The following is a 16645-nucleotide window of genomic DNA, read 5'->3' as shown; positions in this document are numbered from 1 at the left end:
GTCCTGCACTGGGAAGATGACGCCCCAGAATGGCTGGCATTGAAAGCCAGTGGGGCCTGTATATGGGAGAGCTGGAGGAAACAGAGACTCCACTCTCAAAGGGTGCATGCAAAATCTCACACACTCTTAGTCCCAGCACACAGGCAGTAATTTGAAAAGAGCCTGGGTCAGACCTGCTTGTTGATCTTGGCAAGCCTCCTGGGAGAGGCAGGAGGCAACTGGGACTCCCCCGGGGGACAGATACTGGTGCAGACATTTTGGGGAGCTCATTCTACAGTATGAAAACAACGGTATGGGAAAGTGCCATTCTGGAGTCCTCCCTCTAGCATACTAGCACTTGGGGATTATTCGCCCACCAGTGGGCAGGCACCCAAGACCCCCCCAGCCCCACAGTCAGCTGCCCAGGGAACTGGCCACTACCACCACCAGACCAGGCCCAGACCCGCCCACAGTGGACAGGCGCCAGCCCCAGGATTCCCCAGGCCACAGAGCCAGCCACACCAGGAATGAGGCAGAAAAAGGAAACAGGGAATATGTTCCAAACAAAGGAACAAGTCAAAACCCCAGAAGAAGGACTAAGCAAAGTGGAAATAAGCAATCTCCCCAGTAGAGTCCAAGGTAATGATCATATATATGCTCAAAGAACTCAGGAGAAGTTCTGAGTGGATGAACACTCATCCATCTGAATGGATGAACACAGTGAAAAGTTTAACAAAGAGATAGAAAACATAAAGAACCAGAGGTGAAGAACACAATCACCAAGATTTTAAAATACACTCAAATCCACAGCAGATTACATGATACAGAGGAACAGATCAGCAAACTGGAAAACAGAGCAGTGGAAATCACCCAAGCTTAACAGAAAAAAGAAAAAATAATTTTTTAAAAAATGAGTATAGTTTAAGAGACCTCTAGAATAACATCAAGTGTGCTAACATCTCATTATAGGTGTCCCAGAAGAGAGAAAGGGGCAGAGAACATAGGTGAAGACATAATAGCTGAAAACTTCCCTAACCTGGGAAAGGAAACAAACATTCAGGTTCAGGAAGCACAGATAGTCCCAAACAGGATCAACCCAAAGAGGACCACACCAAGACACACTGTAATTAAAATGGCAAAAATTAAAGATTAAGAGAGAATATTAAAAACAGCTAGGGGAAAGCAACAAATTACTGACAAAGGAACTCCCATAAAGCTATCAGCTGACTTTTCAGCAGAAACTCTGCAGGCCAGAAGGAAGTGGCATGATATATTTAAAGAGATAAAAGGGAAAAACCTAGACCAAGAATACCCTCCCTGGGAAGGATTTCATTCAGATTTGAAGGAGAGACTAAAAACTTCACAAACAAGCAAAAGCTAAAGGAGTTCAGCACCATGAAACCCCTTTATAAGAAATATTAAAGGGACTTCTCTAAGCAGAAAATAAAAGGCCACAACTAGAAATATGAAAAGTACTGGGACTTCCCTGGTGGTGCAGTGATTAAGACTCTGTGCTTCCACTGCAGGGGGCATGGGTTCAATCCCTGGTTGGGGAACTAAGATCCCGCATGCCATGCAGCATAGCCAGAAAAAAAAAAAGGAAAGAAAAAACGAAAAAAAATATGAAAAGTACAAAAGGAGGGGCTTTCCTAGTGGCGCAGTGGTTAAGAATCCAACTGCCAATGCAGGGGACACGGGTTCAAGCCCTGGTCCGAGAAAATCCCACATGCCGCAGAGCAACTAAGCCTGTTTGCCACAACTACTAAGCCTGTGCACTACAGCCCACAAGCCACAACTACTGAGCCCGCGTGATGCAACTACTGAAGCCCGTGCGCCTAATGCCCGTGCTCTGAGACAGGAGAAGCCACTGCAATGAGAAGCCTGCGCACCACAACAAAGAGTAGCCCCCACTCTCCGCAACTAGAGAAAGCCAGCAAGCAGCAACAAAAACCCAACACAGCCAAAAATAAATAAATACATTTTTAAAAAGAAAAGTACAAAAGGAAAAATCTCATTGGCAAAGGCAAAATACACAGTAAAGGTAATGGATCAACCGCTTATAAAGCTAGTAGGAAGGTTAAAAAACAAAAGTAGTAAAAATCATCTATATCCACAATAAGCGTGCATCCACAAAAGAATGTAATATATGATGTCACAAATAGTGAACATGGGGGAGGCTGTAAAAACGCAGGATTGTTAAAATGCATTTGAACTTCAGGGATCAACAACTTAAAATAACCAAGTATATACGATTGCTATATATAAACCTCATGGTTACCACAAACCAAAACTCTTTAATAAATACACACACAAAAAAGAGAAAGGAATCCAAAATTACACTAAAGATAATCATCAGATCACAAGGGAGAAGAGCAAAAGAAGAAACAAAAAAACAAAAAAAGAACCACCAAAAACACCCCCAAAACAATGAACAAAATGGCAATAAGTACATACCTATCAATAATTACTTTAAATACTCCGTTCAAAAGATGTAGAATGTCTGAGTGGAAAAAAAGCCAAGACCCATATATATGCTGTCTACAAGAGGCTCACTTCAGATCTAAAGACACACACAGACTGAAAGTGAGGGTATGAAAAAGGCATTCCATGAAAATGCATATGAAAAGAAAGCCAGGGTAGCAATACTTATAACAGACAAAATAGACTTTAAAACAAAAACTAACAAGAGACAAAGAAGGATATTACATAATGATAAAGGGATCAATCCAACCAAAAAAATAACAGTTGTAAATATATATACACCCAACATAGGAGCACCTAAATACATAAAGCAAATATTAATAGACATAAAAAGAGAAATTGACAGCAACACAATAACAGTAGGTGACTTTAACACCTCACTTACATCAATGGACAGATCATCCAACAATCAATAAGGAAACACTGGCCTTAAACAACACATTAGACCAGACTGAATTAATACCTATACAGAACATTCCATCCAAAACAGCAGAATACAGATTCTTTTCAAGTGCACACAGAACATTTTCCAGGATAGATCACATGCCAGGCCACAAAACAGGTCTCAATAAATTTAAGAATACTGAAATCATATGAAGCATCTTTTCCAACCACAATGTTATGAGACTAGAAAGCAGCTACAAGAAAGTAACTGCAAAAAACACAAACATGTGGAGTATAAACAACATGCTACCAAACAATCAATGAGTCACTGAAGAACTCAAAGAGGAAATCAAAAAATACCTGGAGATAAGTGAAAATGGAAACACAATGATCCAAAATCTATGGAATGCAGCAAAAACATTTCTAAAAGGGAAATTTATAGCAATACATGCTTACCTCAGGAAACAAGAAAAATCTCAAATAAACAATCTAACCTTACACCTAAAGGAACTAGAAAAAGAACAAAACCCAAAGTTAGTAGAACAAAAGAAATAATAAAGATCAGAGTGGAAGTAAATGAAATAGAGAGTAAAAAGCAATAGAAAAGAACAATAAAACTAAGAGCCGGTTCTCTGAAAAGATAAAATTGATAAACCTTTAGCCAGACTCAAGAAAAAAAAAGAGAGAGGGCCCAATTAAATAAAATGAGAAATGAAAAAGAAGAGGGTACAACCAATACCACAGAAGTACAAAGGATAAAAAGAGTTTACTACAAACAACTATTCACCAACAAATTGACCAACCTAGAAGAAACAGATGAACTTCTAGAAACACAATCTCCCAGGACTGAATAAGGAAGAAATAGAAAATATGAACAGACTGGTTACTAGTAATGAAATTGAACCAGTAATTAAAACAAAACAAAACCTCCCAACAAACAAAAGTCCAAGACCAGACAGCTTCACAGGTGAATTCTACCCAACATTTAAAGAATAGTAATACCTATCCTTCTGAAGCTATTCCAAAAAATTGAAGAGGAAGGAACACTTTTTTTTTTTTAATTTTTATGTATTTATTTATTTATTTATTTATGGCTGTGTTGGGTCTTCGTTTCTGTGCGAGGGCTTTCTCTAGTTGCAGCAAGTGGGGGCCACTCTTCATTGCGGTGCACGGGCCCCTCTTTATCGCGGCCTCTCTTGTTGTGGAGCACAGGCTCCAGATGCGCAGGCTCAGTAATTGTGGCTCACGGGCTTAGTCGCTCCGCGGCATGTGGGATCTTCCCAGACCAGGGCTCGAACCCGTACCCCCTGCATTGGCAGGTAGATTCTCAACCACTGCGCCACCAGGGAAGCCCGAAGGAACACTTTTGAACTCATTCTACAAGGTCAAAATCACCCTGACAATTAAAAAAAAAAAAAAAATCACCCTGACACGAAAACCAAACAAAGACACCACAAACAAACAAACAAAAATTACAGGCCAATATCACTGATGAACATAGATGCAAAAATCCTCAACAAAATATTAGCAAACCAAATACATGAATACATTAAAAGGATCACACAGCATGATCAAGAAGGATTTATCCCAGGGATGCAAGGATGGTTGATTATCCACATACACCACACTAACAAACTGAAGAATAAAAATCACACAATCATCTCAGTAGATTCATAAAAAGCTACTGACAAAATTCAATATCCTTTTATGATTAAAAATTCTCAAAAAGTGGGTATAGAGGGAACATACCTCAACATAATAAAGGCCACAAATGACAAATCCACAGCCAACATCATACTCAACCGTGAAAAGCTGAAAGCAATCCTCTAAGATCAGGAACAGGACAAGGATGCCCACTCTCACCACTTTTATTCAACACAGTATTGGAAGTATTAGCCACAGCAATCAGACAAGAAAAAGAATCCAAATTGGAAAGGAAGAAGTAAAACTGTCACTGTTTACAGATAACATGATACTACATATAGAAAATCCTACAGATGCCACCAAAAAACTACTAGAAATCATCAATAAATTCAGAAAAGTTGCAAGATACAAAATTAATATACAGAAATATGCTGCATTTCTAAACACTAATAATGAACTATCAGAGAAATTAAGAAAACAATCCCATTTAAAAATACATCAAAAAGAATAAATACCTAGGAATAAACCTAACAAAAGAGGTAATAGACTTGTACTTTAAAACTATAAGACAATGATGAAAAAAATTGAAGACGATTCAAACAAATGGAAAGATACACTGTGCTCATGGATTGAAAGAAGTAATACTGTTAAAACAATCACACTACCCAATGCAATATACAGATTCAATGCAATCCCTATCAAAATACCAATTGCATTTTTCACACTAAAACAAATAATTCTAAAATTTGTATGGAAACACAAAAGACCCCAAATAGCCAAAAGCACCTTTCTCTACTTGAGAAAGAACACAGCCAGAGATATTACACTCCTTGATTTCAAACTGCAGTAATCAAAACAGTACGGTACTGGTACAAAAACATACACATGGATCAATGGAACAGAACAGAGAGCCCAGAAATGAACCCACACTTATATGTTCAATTAATCCATGACAGAGGAGGCGAGAAAAGACAGTCCCTTCAATAAACAGTGCTGGGAAAACTGAATAGCAACTTGCAAAAGAATCTGCCTGGACTATATTCTCACACCACATACAAAAATAAACTCAAAAAGGGTTAAAGACTTAAATTTAAGACCTCAAACCATGAAACTCCTAGAAAAAAACATAGGCAGTACACTCTTTGACATCAGTCTTAATACTTTTTTGGATATGTCCTCAGGCAAGAGAAACAAGCAAAAATAAACAAATGAGACTACATCAAACTAAAAAGCTTTTGCACAGTGAAGGAAACTATCAACAGCTGCCTACTGAATGGTAGAAAATATCTGCAAACAATATATCCAATAAGGGGTCAACATCCAAACTACACAAAGAATTCACAATTCAACATCAAAAAGCCCCAAACAACCCAATTTAAAAATTGGCAGAGAACCTGAATAGACATTTTTCCAAAGAAAACATACAGATGTCCAACAGACACATAAAAAGATGCTCAACATCACAAATCATGAGGGAAATGCAAATCAAAACTACAATGAGTTATCACATCACAACTGTCAGAATGGTTATTATCAAAAGGACAATGAGGGCTTCCCTGGTGGCGCAGTGGTTGAGAATCTGCCTGCCAATGCAGGGGACACGGGTTCGAGCCCTGGTCTGGGAAGATCCCACGTGCCGCGGAGCAACTGGGCCCGTGAGCCACAATTACTGAGCCTGCGCGTCTGGAGCCTGTGCTCCACAACAAGAGAGGCCACGATAGTGAGAGGCCCGCGCACCGCGATGAAGAGTGGCCCCCACTTGCCGCAACAAGAGAAAGCCCTCGCACAGAAACGAAGACCCAATGCAGCCATAAAAAAAAAAAAAAAAAGATGAAAATGCTCCCTAAAAAAAAAAAGGACAATGAACAAGCACTGGTGAGGATGCAGAGAAAAGGGAACCCTTGTGCATTGTTGGTGGGAATGTAAATTGGGCAGCACTATGGAAAGCAGTATGGAGGTTCCTCAAAACACTAAAAATTGAACCACCATATGATCCAAGATATATGCACCCCTATGTTCACTGCAGCATTATTTACAAAAGCCAAGATATGGAAGCAACCTAAGTGTCTATCAATAAGTGAACAGATAAAGAAAATATATGGCACACACACAATGGAATATTACTTGGCCATAAAAAAAGAATGAAATCTTGCCATTTGTGATGACATGGATGGACCTAAAGGGTATTATGCTAAATGAAATAAGTCAGACTGAGAAAGACAAATACTGTATGATTTCATTTATATGTAGAATCTAAAAAACAAAACAAACAACAAACATAAAATTTTAAAAATGAGACTCATTAATACAGAGAACAAATTGATAGTGGTTGCCAGAGGGAAGGGGGTTGCGGGGGATGAGTGAAATAGGTGAGGGAGATTAAGAAATACAAACTTCCAGTTATTAAAAAAAATTAAGTTATGGAGATGTAATGTACAATTAAGGATTATAAGTCAGTAATATTGTAATAATTTTGTATGGTAACAGATGGTAAGTAGACTTAACGTGGTGATAATTTTGTAATGCATAAAAATATCAAATCATTACGTTGTACACCTGAAACTAATATAGCATTGTTAAGTCAATTATCCTTCTATTTTTAAAAGTTGGAAAAAAGAAAAAAAAAGAATGGAAAGAAGTTCAAGAGTAAGAGCTGAAGGATGTGACTATAGAATTGGTGCTAATACTTAGAGAAATAAGAAAACTCAGAACAGTAACTTCATTTGGGAACAAGAAAAGATAGATAATGAGTTAAGTTTCAAACTATAGCTGTGCTAACATAGTGTCACTAGCCATATGTGCCTACTTAAATTTAAATTAATTAAAAGTATGCAAAATTTAAAACTCAGCTCCTCAGTCACACTAGCCGCTTAATGGCCCCTTAATTTCAAGTGCTTAATGGCCACATGTGCTTAGTGGCTACCGTATTGGACAGTGCAGACCACAGAACATTTCCATCACCACAGAAAGCTCTAGTGGACAGTAATTTATAAAATATGAGTTGACAGCAGAATAGAATTCAAGTGGGTGTCATTTTAATATCCCTGATGCTGGATTCCTATAAAGTTCAAACGTCTTTAGAAGAAATGCAAAATCCAACCACATAATCAATCTGAGTGGGAGTTGCAAACTGTGAATATAAAAATTAAATAATTCGTATTATTTGATTACAAGGTCCTGAGATACATGAACGCTCCCCACTTGGTGGTATGAGGTGGCTGACATGGCAACTATAAATAGAGTTTGGAGAGTCCCAGTAAAGTTACTGACAAGAATCTGGTCAGCATCCTGGCCCAAATCTCTGGTTAGTAACTTGAGATATGCTGGCAAGGCCAAATATTATTTACAACACAGTATTTTTCTTAGTGAGTGTTAAGATGATCTCACTCAAGAGGCAAAACTCCCTTGTCAAAAGTAACTGCAGTTACCTAGAATGGTAACAGCCTTCCTTAATGAGTAAGCATATTTCAACTACAGAAAGACCTAGAATTAAACATATGACTGCTTAAGAGAAGAGAATCAAAGTCAGACGTTAATGTTTTTCTTTTAAGAAAGCTAAGCAAAGGGACTTCCCTGGTGGCACAGTGGTTAAGAATCCTCCTGCCAACGCAGGGGACACAGGTTCAATCCCTGGTCCGAGAAGATTCCACATGCCACGGAGCAACTAAGCCCATGCACCACAACTACTGAGCCTGCACTCTAGAGCCTGCAAGCCACAACCACTGAGCCCGCATGCCACAACTACTGAAGCCTGTGCACCCTAGAGCCCACATAACACAACTACTGAAGCCTGCGTGCTCTAGGGCCCACGTGCCACAACTACTGAGCCCACGTGCTGCAACTACTGAAGCCCGCGCACCTAGAGCCCATGATCCGCGGCAAGAGAAGCCACTGCAATGCAAAGCCCACGCACCGCAACAAAGAGTAGACCCCGCTCGCCGCAACTAGGGAAAGCCCACGCGCAGCAACGAAGACCCAATGCAGCCAAAAATAAATTTTTTTTAAAAAGTAAGCTGTAAACTTAAGATTTGTGCATTTACTTTTATAATAAATTTGTAAGAATTCAATAAAGTTTAACAAAAATAAGTATATATACAAACATTTATAACTATCCAAATAAGGTTTGTACCATCCCAAATTATCTCAGGACCATCAGTGCTATGTGTACTATACTTTGAGACACACTAACGTATCAAAAAAAGAAAAGGGGAAGGGAAGACCATGTTCTGGGAACAGCAATAATTCTGGTATGTAGCTAGAGTACACAGTAGGTATCAAGGAAATAAGAGACAGCCTGGAAAGGCTGATTTAGACAGATCCTCCTGGAGGACGCTAACTGCCCTACCAAGGAAACTATAATATATTCAGTAGGCAACAGGGATAATACATGCAAATGATATAGATGGAAGACTGTTTATTTACCAAAAAGTTTTCAGCCCTTTCCCTTAATTTCTCCAAAAACATTCCAGCAAAACCTCCATTCTCCAACCTCCAGTTTCCAATGTGGAGGGACTTCAGAAAGGTAACAGTCCTGGCCTCTCCCCAGCCCTCACACATTCACTCTTTCTCATGGGAAGAGTGACTTACCTGGTTAGTGGCTTCTGAGAGGAGGCATTAAGCACCTGCGGTCAGCTGTTTTTCTCTCTCTCCAATCTATCGGCTATGGAGAGGTTATACTCTAGTCTCTCAGTGCCATGTATGAGGCTTCCCAGAGCTGACTCTGCCCTTGCAGAGGAAATCTGTGGTCCAGCACTACCTGTGACTGAGCATAGCTAATTCAGGGTAAATATTAGGTAGCCCAGATCCAAGCCATATACTCCAACCAGCTTTATTGGTAATAAAGCTGACATTTTTACTCCATCTGTCTATATTCTGACACTTACTTCCCAGTCGATTCTGAACTCAGATGTGGGACAGAGGTATAACTAAATATTACCCCTAAAGCCCAACAAATAAAGAGAGTAAACTCTACTCAGAATCCCTTGATTTGGTTTGGATTTGAAATTAACATAAGCTGTTGAAGATCAGTTTATTAGTAGTATCTTATTTCAGTAATAAGAAAATAAAACCAAAAGGAGTAATACTTGCTTAGCACTTGCTTTTTATTTATTTGTTTATTTATTTTTTATTTTTTATTTTTGGCTGCGTTGGGTCTTCCTTGCTGCACGCAGGCTTTCTCTAGTTGGGGCGAGCAGGGGCTACTCTTCATTGCACCGCGCGGGCTTCTCATTGTGGTGGCTTCTGTTGTTGCGGAGCACAGGCTCTAGGCGCACGGGCTTCAGTAGTTGTGGCTCACGGGCTCTAGAGCACAGGCTCAGTAGCTGTGGCGCACGGGCTTAGTTGCTCCGCGGCATGTGGGATCTTCCTGGACCAGGGATCGAAACTGAGTCCCCTGCATTAGCAGGTGAATTCTTAACCACTGCACCACCAGGGAAGCCCCAGCACTCGCTTTTAAACGGTTCCATAAAGTATCTCATCTGACTACAACAGCACTCCATTTCTCTGCATCCTAAAAAAAGATCACTTAATTTATTACTAGATATTTTTATTAAGTGACCAGAAGGTAGATGGCTCTATAGTAGAAACTTCCTGACATAATGAAGTCTATTTACAGAAGATGTGGTCCATCTCAAAATGATACTTCCAATCTAAGAGAAGTATGATACCAAATAACCATGGAGATTAAGTCTTTAGGGTTTCTTATTCATTTACAGTCCAAAGATAGTTAATTTACACCCAGGCAGTAAATCCCCCATTACTTCTTCTCCTCTCTTCCTTTCTCCTCTGATCTGGCGTCTTCCACAGTCCTCCTCCTCCTCTTTCCCTTTTATTCTCAACACCATTTCCTCTCACAAGTCAAGCAGCAAAATTCACTCACAAAAGGAAACAGGTTGGTCTATCTTTTTAAACAATGCATTATATTTTCTTTCTTTTTTAAACATCTTTATTGAAGTATAATTGCTTTATAATGGTGTGTTAGTTTCTGCTTTATAACAAAGTGAATCAGCTATACATATACATATATCCCCATAACTCCTCCCTCTTGAGCCTCCCTCCCACCCTCCCGATCCCACCCCTCTAGGTGGTCACAAAGCACTGAGCTGATCTCCTTGTGCTATGTGGCTGCTTCCCACTAGCTATCTATTTTACATTTGGTAGTGTATATATGTCCGTGCCACTCTCTCACTTCATCCCAGCTTACCCTTCCCCTGCCCTGTGTCCTCAAGTCCATTCTCTATGTCTGCGTCTTTATTCCTGTCCTGCCCCTAGGTTCTTCAGAACTATTTTTTTTTTTTAGATTCCATATATATGTGTTAGCACCCGGTATTTGTTTTTCTCTTTCTGACTTACTTCACTCTGTATGACAGACTCTAGGTCCATCCACCTCATTACAAATAACTCAATTTTGTTTCTTTTTATGGCTGAGTAATATTCCATTGTATATATTATGAATTTCATTTTGACAGGATCATATATTTTATAATTCATATAATAAGTACAATATAAACTAATGTTCTCTTAATTATGACACTGTATATGATCATGATCTATTCAATAACAAAAGATTTGCAACTTGGATGACAAAGAAAATAGCTTGATGACAACCAAGTAGGTAATTTCCCCTAGAGAACAACATCAAGTGCAGTAATATTGCATAGGGGAAGAAACGCAGCCTCTGGAGGAAGACAGATCAAAGTTGAAATGCTATCTCTTTTATTTCGTAACTGCATGACTTTAGACAAATTAACTACTCTAAGCCTCTACTTCCTCACCCATAACATATATATAGTGTCATCTCCTTTTCAGAGCTACTCTGAAAATTCAATGAGATAATGTACATAAAGCCTCAGCAGGGTACCTGGTATATTAGGACTTAATCAAATTAAAACTCCTATTACTACTATTACTAGAATTCCTAGCTAGGAACTCAATGCAGGCTAAGTATTTCATTCAGCATAACTACTAAAATAAGCTCTAATTTTGCCAAATGACGTTAAATCGTAAGTCAGGTCACTTGTGCAAATAACCTTGTTGCAGAAATGCATCAGCTCTTACAGGCTTCAGATGTCCTCCTGGGAAACATTTACAAGAGGTTAACTCAGGTTTTTCCTTCTGGAAAATATCTACCAAGGTTTCTGGTAGGTGTTAAATAATACATTATTTTTTAAAGAATGGTGTGTATAAGTAACAGTATGGGCAAGTAAATTAAGTAATTAATAGCTTCCTTAATCAGATATTCTTTTGATCTGAACCATAAGAGTTTATAACCTCTGTTAAAACTGCCATAGAACAGTTTTGACTAACGCAAACCACAAAGAGTTTGCAGCCAAAATTACAACTGGAGAAGTGGTTATCAGTATAGAGGGACAGATGTGAACAAGGGCTTTTTTCCTTCTCTTTTTCATAACATTACAGTAACTTAAAAAAAAAACTGAAAAAATCTAAAACCAAGGCATAAAAATGTCACATATATTGTTGACATTTACTATGATTTTTAGGAATCTAAAACTCCATTCAGAAGCAAGAGCAAAAAGAAATTGTTCATGGAGTAACATGCACTTAAAGGAAAACAGAGGTCCAAAGGTAAACCATCATCCTCAAAACTCTACTCTGCAACTTCAAATAATGAGAATATATGTTCCTGGACAGAAGTAATTAGAACCAACTCATAGGAGACCATGTGACAAGTGTAACAGGTTTTAAATATCACCTAATGCACTAACTTCCAAAATGCAAATCCATCCTTTCCTCTCTATTCTCACTGCCATCATCTTGGTTTAATCCTTCATTATTTCTCACCTGTTCTGCTACAACAGCTTCCCCGAATGGATCTTCCTATATCCATCCTCATCCTTCTCCAATCCATTCTGAACACTGTAGCCAAAGTGATTGCTCTCAAACCCAAACCCAATCTGATCATGTCCCTTCCCGGCTTAATTCCTTCAAGGGCTCTCCATCATCTATCCTCCTACATTGCTTCATTTTTCTTCATCATACTTACCATCACCTGACATACTGTGTTACTTGTCTGTTCACTATCTCCACTCCAATTAGAATGTAAGTCCATAACGGCAGTCTTTGTTCAGTTACGTGTTGCATAGTAAGCAAACATTCACACATAAACGAGTGAAAGAATGAATGGACTGATGACCTACAGGCCAAAGGCCTCCATGACCTGCTTGTGCCCTCCTCTTTTCACTTTACTCCCACCTCTACCAACACTGAATTATTTAGTTACCTAAATACAAGATGCACTTTCATGGCCCCCTGCTTTGCCATATGCTATAACTTCTGTCTGGAATACAAACTCCCCTCACCTTCCAATCAACCTACCACACTATCATCCATATTTTTAAACCATCTTCAGAAAGCTTCCCCTGACCCCCTAGATAAAGTATATTACTCTTTCGTTCCTTTGTGCTGCATCTATACCTGTATCTACATTGACTCTACTCAAAATGTACTGGCATTTGCATCTCCCTTGCTATACTGAATTCTTTGAAGCCAAGGACTATTATCATCTCTTTACCTCCAATACCTAAGAACCTAAGACAGTATCCGTCATAAAGCAACTACTCTATAAATGTTGAGTAAATTAACATGCATGACTACTCTGTAAGGGGAATGAAAGCATGGAGTTTCAAGAAGTTACTCCTCCAATTCCATGATGATAATCAGCCATGAGATAAAAGAATTACAACCAATGACATCATCCAAGGTAATAAAAGAGAAGGAATTATATGAATAACACACATCACCAAATGCTTCCAAAATAATGACATACAGTCACACTCACTCTTTACTAGATATACACACTGGCTCCTTCCTGCTCCATCACTTGCCTTCCCTTTAGGCTCAGCTCTGGTGCTGGCAAACTGAGCCCCAGCTAAGCAGTAGATCACTCTGTGAAGAAGCTTTTGATGTTCCATCGAATACAAGTTTTTGTGTTCCCTCATATTTTGATTCAAACTTTAAAACAGTTGTACAGGATTAAATTTTACCACTAGCCACACCTAATCCTGAATTAAAGACCAGAGCCACTGATAGCATAGATTACATACAGTTGGGCCTTCAGTCCATGGAACAGCCACAGAAGGCCTCCCAGACCAGTCACCTTCAGCCATGAGAAGCCTCATCCATTACCCCAATGTGCCTTCCAAACATTACTATTTTTCTCCAAATGCTGTAGACAAAGGCCCCTAAATCCAGCCTTAAGGAACACCTGTCCTACCTACTTAGTTCTGAGAGTGTGAACCTGCATATAAATGTACAATCACACAGATGCACACAAATGAATGGACATAAATGTACATTAAGCCATTAGAAAAATTAAAAGTTTTAAATCCAGTCACAGCTAATATAACTTCAAATGAAGCCAGAGGCCAAGATGTAATCGTTGATTCCTTCCTCCCCCACCACTCAGTAACCAAGTTATGGAAAATTTACCTCCTAATACTTTTTCAAACATTATGCCCTAGTTCAGAATCACAGCATTTCTCACTAGGATAATAGTCTTCTAAACGGTCTCCCTGTTTCTGGACTCAATCAAAACTGCATCTCCCATTTGTTGAGGGGTTATGAAACAGGCATTGCACTAAGCGCTTGATCACTTTATATTTTCCAATTCTCACAGCAACAATGCAAAGCAGGAATTATTGTCCTCATTTTCAAAGATGAGGGGTCTAAAGCTCTGAGAGAGGTTAAGTGACTTGCCCAAGTCATGCAGCTGGAATTGTGAAGGAGAAATTCAAACTCAGATCTATGTTTCCAGAAACTATATGTTCAGCTGCTTAAAGCTTCAACTCAATCCTCAATGTGACTTTTCTAAAAGGTAAATGTAATCATGTTTTACCCCACATAAAATCCTTCAAACAAGACCACATCTCCAACCCTCATCCCAAGTCATTCTCACCTCCTCCTGCAACACTTAACTCTTAGCAATTCAACCTCTCACTGCTTTACCTGTGAACACAGTTTTTCCACCAAGAATGCTTTTCTCTGGACTTTCCTGGTGGTGCAGTGGTTAAGAATCCACCTGCCAATGCAGAGGACACAGGTTCAATCCCTGGTACAGGAAGATCCCACATATCGCGGAGCAACTAAGCCCGCGCACCACAACTACTGAGCCCGCGTGCCTAGAGCCCATGCTCCGCAACAAGGGAAGCCACCGCAATGAGAAGCCCGGGCGCTGCAAGAAGAGTAGCCCTCTCGCCACTAGAGAAAAGCCCACATGCAGCAACAAAGACCCAACGCAGCCAAAAAAAAAAAAGCTTTTCTCCTTTGGCAGGCTCCTTCCAATACAACCTTCAAGATTTACTCAGGCAATCCTTACTCTGGAAAGCCTTTGCCCTAACAAATAAATACCCAAATCCGGGTTAAGTGACTATTTGCTATGGTTATCAGCTAAGTTTCTTATCTCACTGTGTTATAACATTACTTTACTAGGCTATCAGTTCCTTATGAGTAAATACTGCATTTTTAAATCTCTCTATTCTTAGTACAGTGAGCATGTAGTGAAAGAAGGACTCATGAATGTTGAATTAATGAATGAATTCATTGGAAGCAGTACAGCTTAAGAATTTGGACCTAAAGTCAACTTGACGCACTTTCGAAATCTAACCGGCCACACAGTGTACCAGCCAATCCTGCAGCAGGCTTCTAAATCTTGTTTATTTCTTCATCTGTAAAATGAGAGATAACTGCACCTACCTCATAGTTTGGAGAGGAGTAAAAGAAATCACAGATTTAGCACAATCTCTGGCACATTGAAAGTACACATTAAACATTAGCAACTTTTTTTTCCACTTTAAAAGTTTATCCATGCTGACAAAACCACATCTCAAAAACTAGCTTTTCCTTGTGGCTTCCATCAGAGCTTAACATTTCGCCAAAAAGTCGTAGTCAAGATGTCTTACAAACAACCTCAACCACAGACAAGGATCTTTCACCTTCTGGTTACAGCAGAGCTCAGTAGCTACCACCACACCCTAAATCACTAACCAGTGTCTGCTGTTTATTGCTTCTAACCCACCCCTCGATTTCCTCCCTCAAAGTCAAAGACAATGTCCCTAAGCAAGCAGAAATCTACCCCACAGAAACCAGTCAGCAGCACCTTCTTCCAGGAACCACTTCTCCCCGCACCCAAGCTTGAGCGAATTAGAAGAGATCCATCATTTGGTACGAACCTAAATTTCTTTAGAGGATCACAATAAAACCCCTTCTATTTATTCCAAGACCTTGGCTTCCCAACTATTAATTCAATACAGAGAATGAATTTCTCGCATTATGAATCCAAGAAAAAGGGTCCCCTGAAAGCCTTCCCCAATAACAGTTCTTCAGGTCTACTACTCTCAAATAGTGACGAAAATCCACCATTTCATCCTTCCCCCTTCCTGACAGAATCCAAGGTCTCAACCACGCTCTCTTAAAAGCGAGATGGTCCGCACTTTCAGGGACCCGAATGCCTTCCGCCCACCCGTGTCACCTCCCTTCCCATCTCGCCGGTGCCCACCCGCAGCACAGGCCCGGACTGGTCCCTCACCGGCTCCACAGAGCCGCTACTCACCGCTTCTTGGGGATGGTGCCCGACTCCTGCGCGGCGGGAGTGGCAGTGGGCGCCGCCGTGGCGGCCGCCGCCGCCGCTCTCCGCGCTTTGCACTCATTGGTACTCAAAGCCTCCTGGGGCCGGCCCAGCAGATGGCCCGAAAGAACCCGCAGCCTCCGCCCGGCGCGGTCCCGCTCCCTGTCCGCTGCAGAACCGGAGCCGGAGCCCGCGCCCGCGCCCGTCCCGCCCGCCGCAGCCGCAGCCGCCGCCTCCGCCATGGCTTCCGCCTTGTGCCGCCGCCCAGGACCGCTGGGCGCGGGTGAAAGGTCACTCAGAGCTGCGCCCGGCGCGACCATTCGCTGCGGCGCATCCCGGCAGCCACCGCGGCGACTGGGCGGCGGGTGCCATGCGCCTGGAGCTTCATAGACTCAGCTCCCGCCCACCGCACCCGCCCGCCTCCTCGGTCACGCCCCAGACCGCCGACACCTGTCAAGCAGGTGAGTTCGAGCAGTCCCGGGGTTGGTTCGGCCCGGTATGGGCTAGACCGGGAGCCAAACCGCAAGCGCCCCCGAGGTGTCCTAGTGCCCTGGGTGGCCTCCTCGAGTGTGGCCT

At 40.9% G+C, this 16645-nt stretch overlaps 1 protein-coding gene across 1 annotated transcript in view; it reads right to left on the bottom strand.

Annotated features, from left to right (window-relative positions):
• AGPS (alkylglycerone phosphate synthase) overlaps positions 1-16343 on the bottom strand; it is a 139648-nt gene extending 123305 nt beyond the window's left edge. Inside the window, exon 1 of the mRNA XM_036857223.1 lies at positions 16055-16343. Within this exon, the coding sequence (XP_036713118.1) occupies positions 16055-16311 (257 nt within the window). The 5' untranslated portion in view covers positions 16312-16343. The remainder of the gene's footprint in view (positions 1-16054) is intronic.
• Positions 16344-16645: the final 302 nt, after the last annotated feature.

The sequence above is a fragment of the Balaenoptera musculus genome, chromosome 7 (assembly GCF_009873245.2).
Source record: "Balaenoptera musculus isolate JJ_BM4_2016_0621 chromosome 7, mBalMus1.pri.v3, whole genome shotgun sequence".
NCBI classification, from domain to species: domain Eukaryota; kingdom Metazoa; phylum Chordata; class Mammalia; order Artiodactyla; family Balaenopteridae; genus Balaenoptera; species Balaenoptera musculus.
Note: the sequence above shows the minus strand (reverse complement) of the source record. Positions and strands in the feature narration are given on the sequence as shown.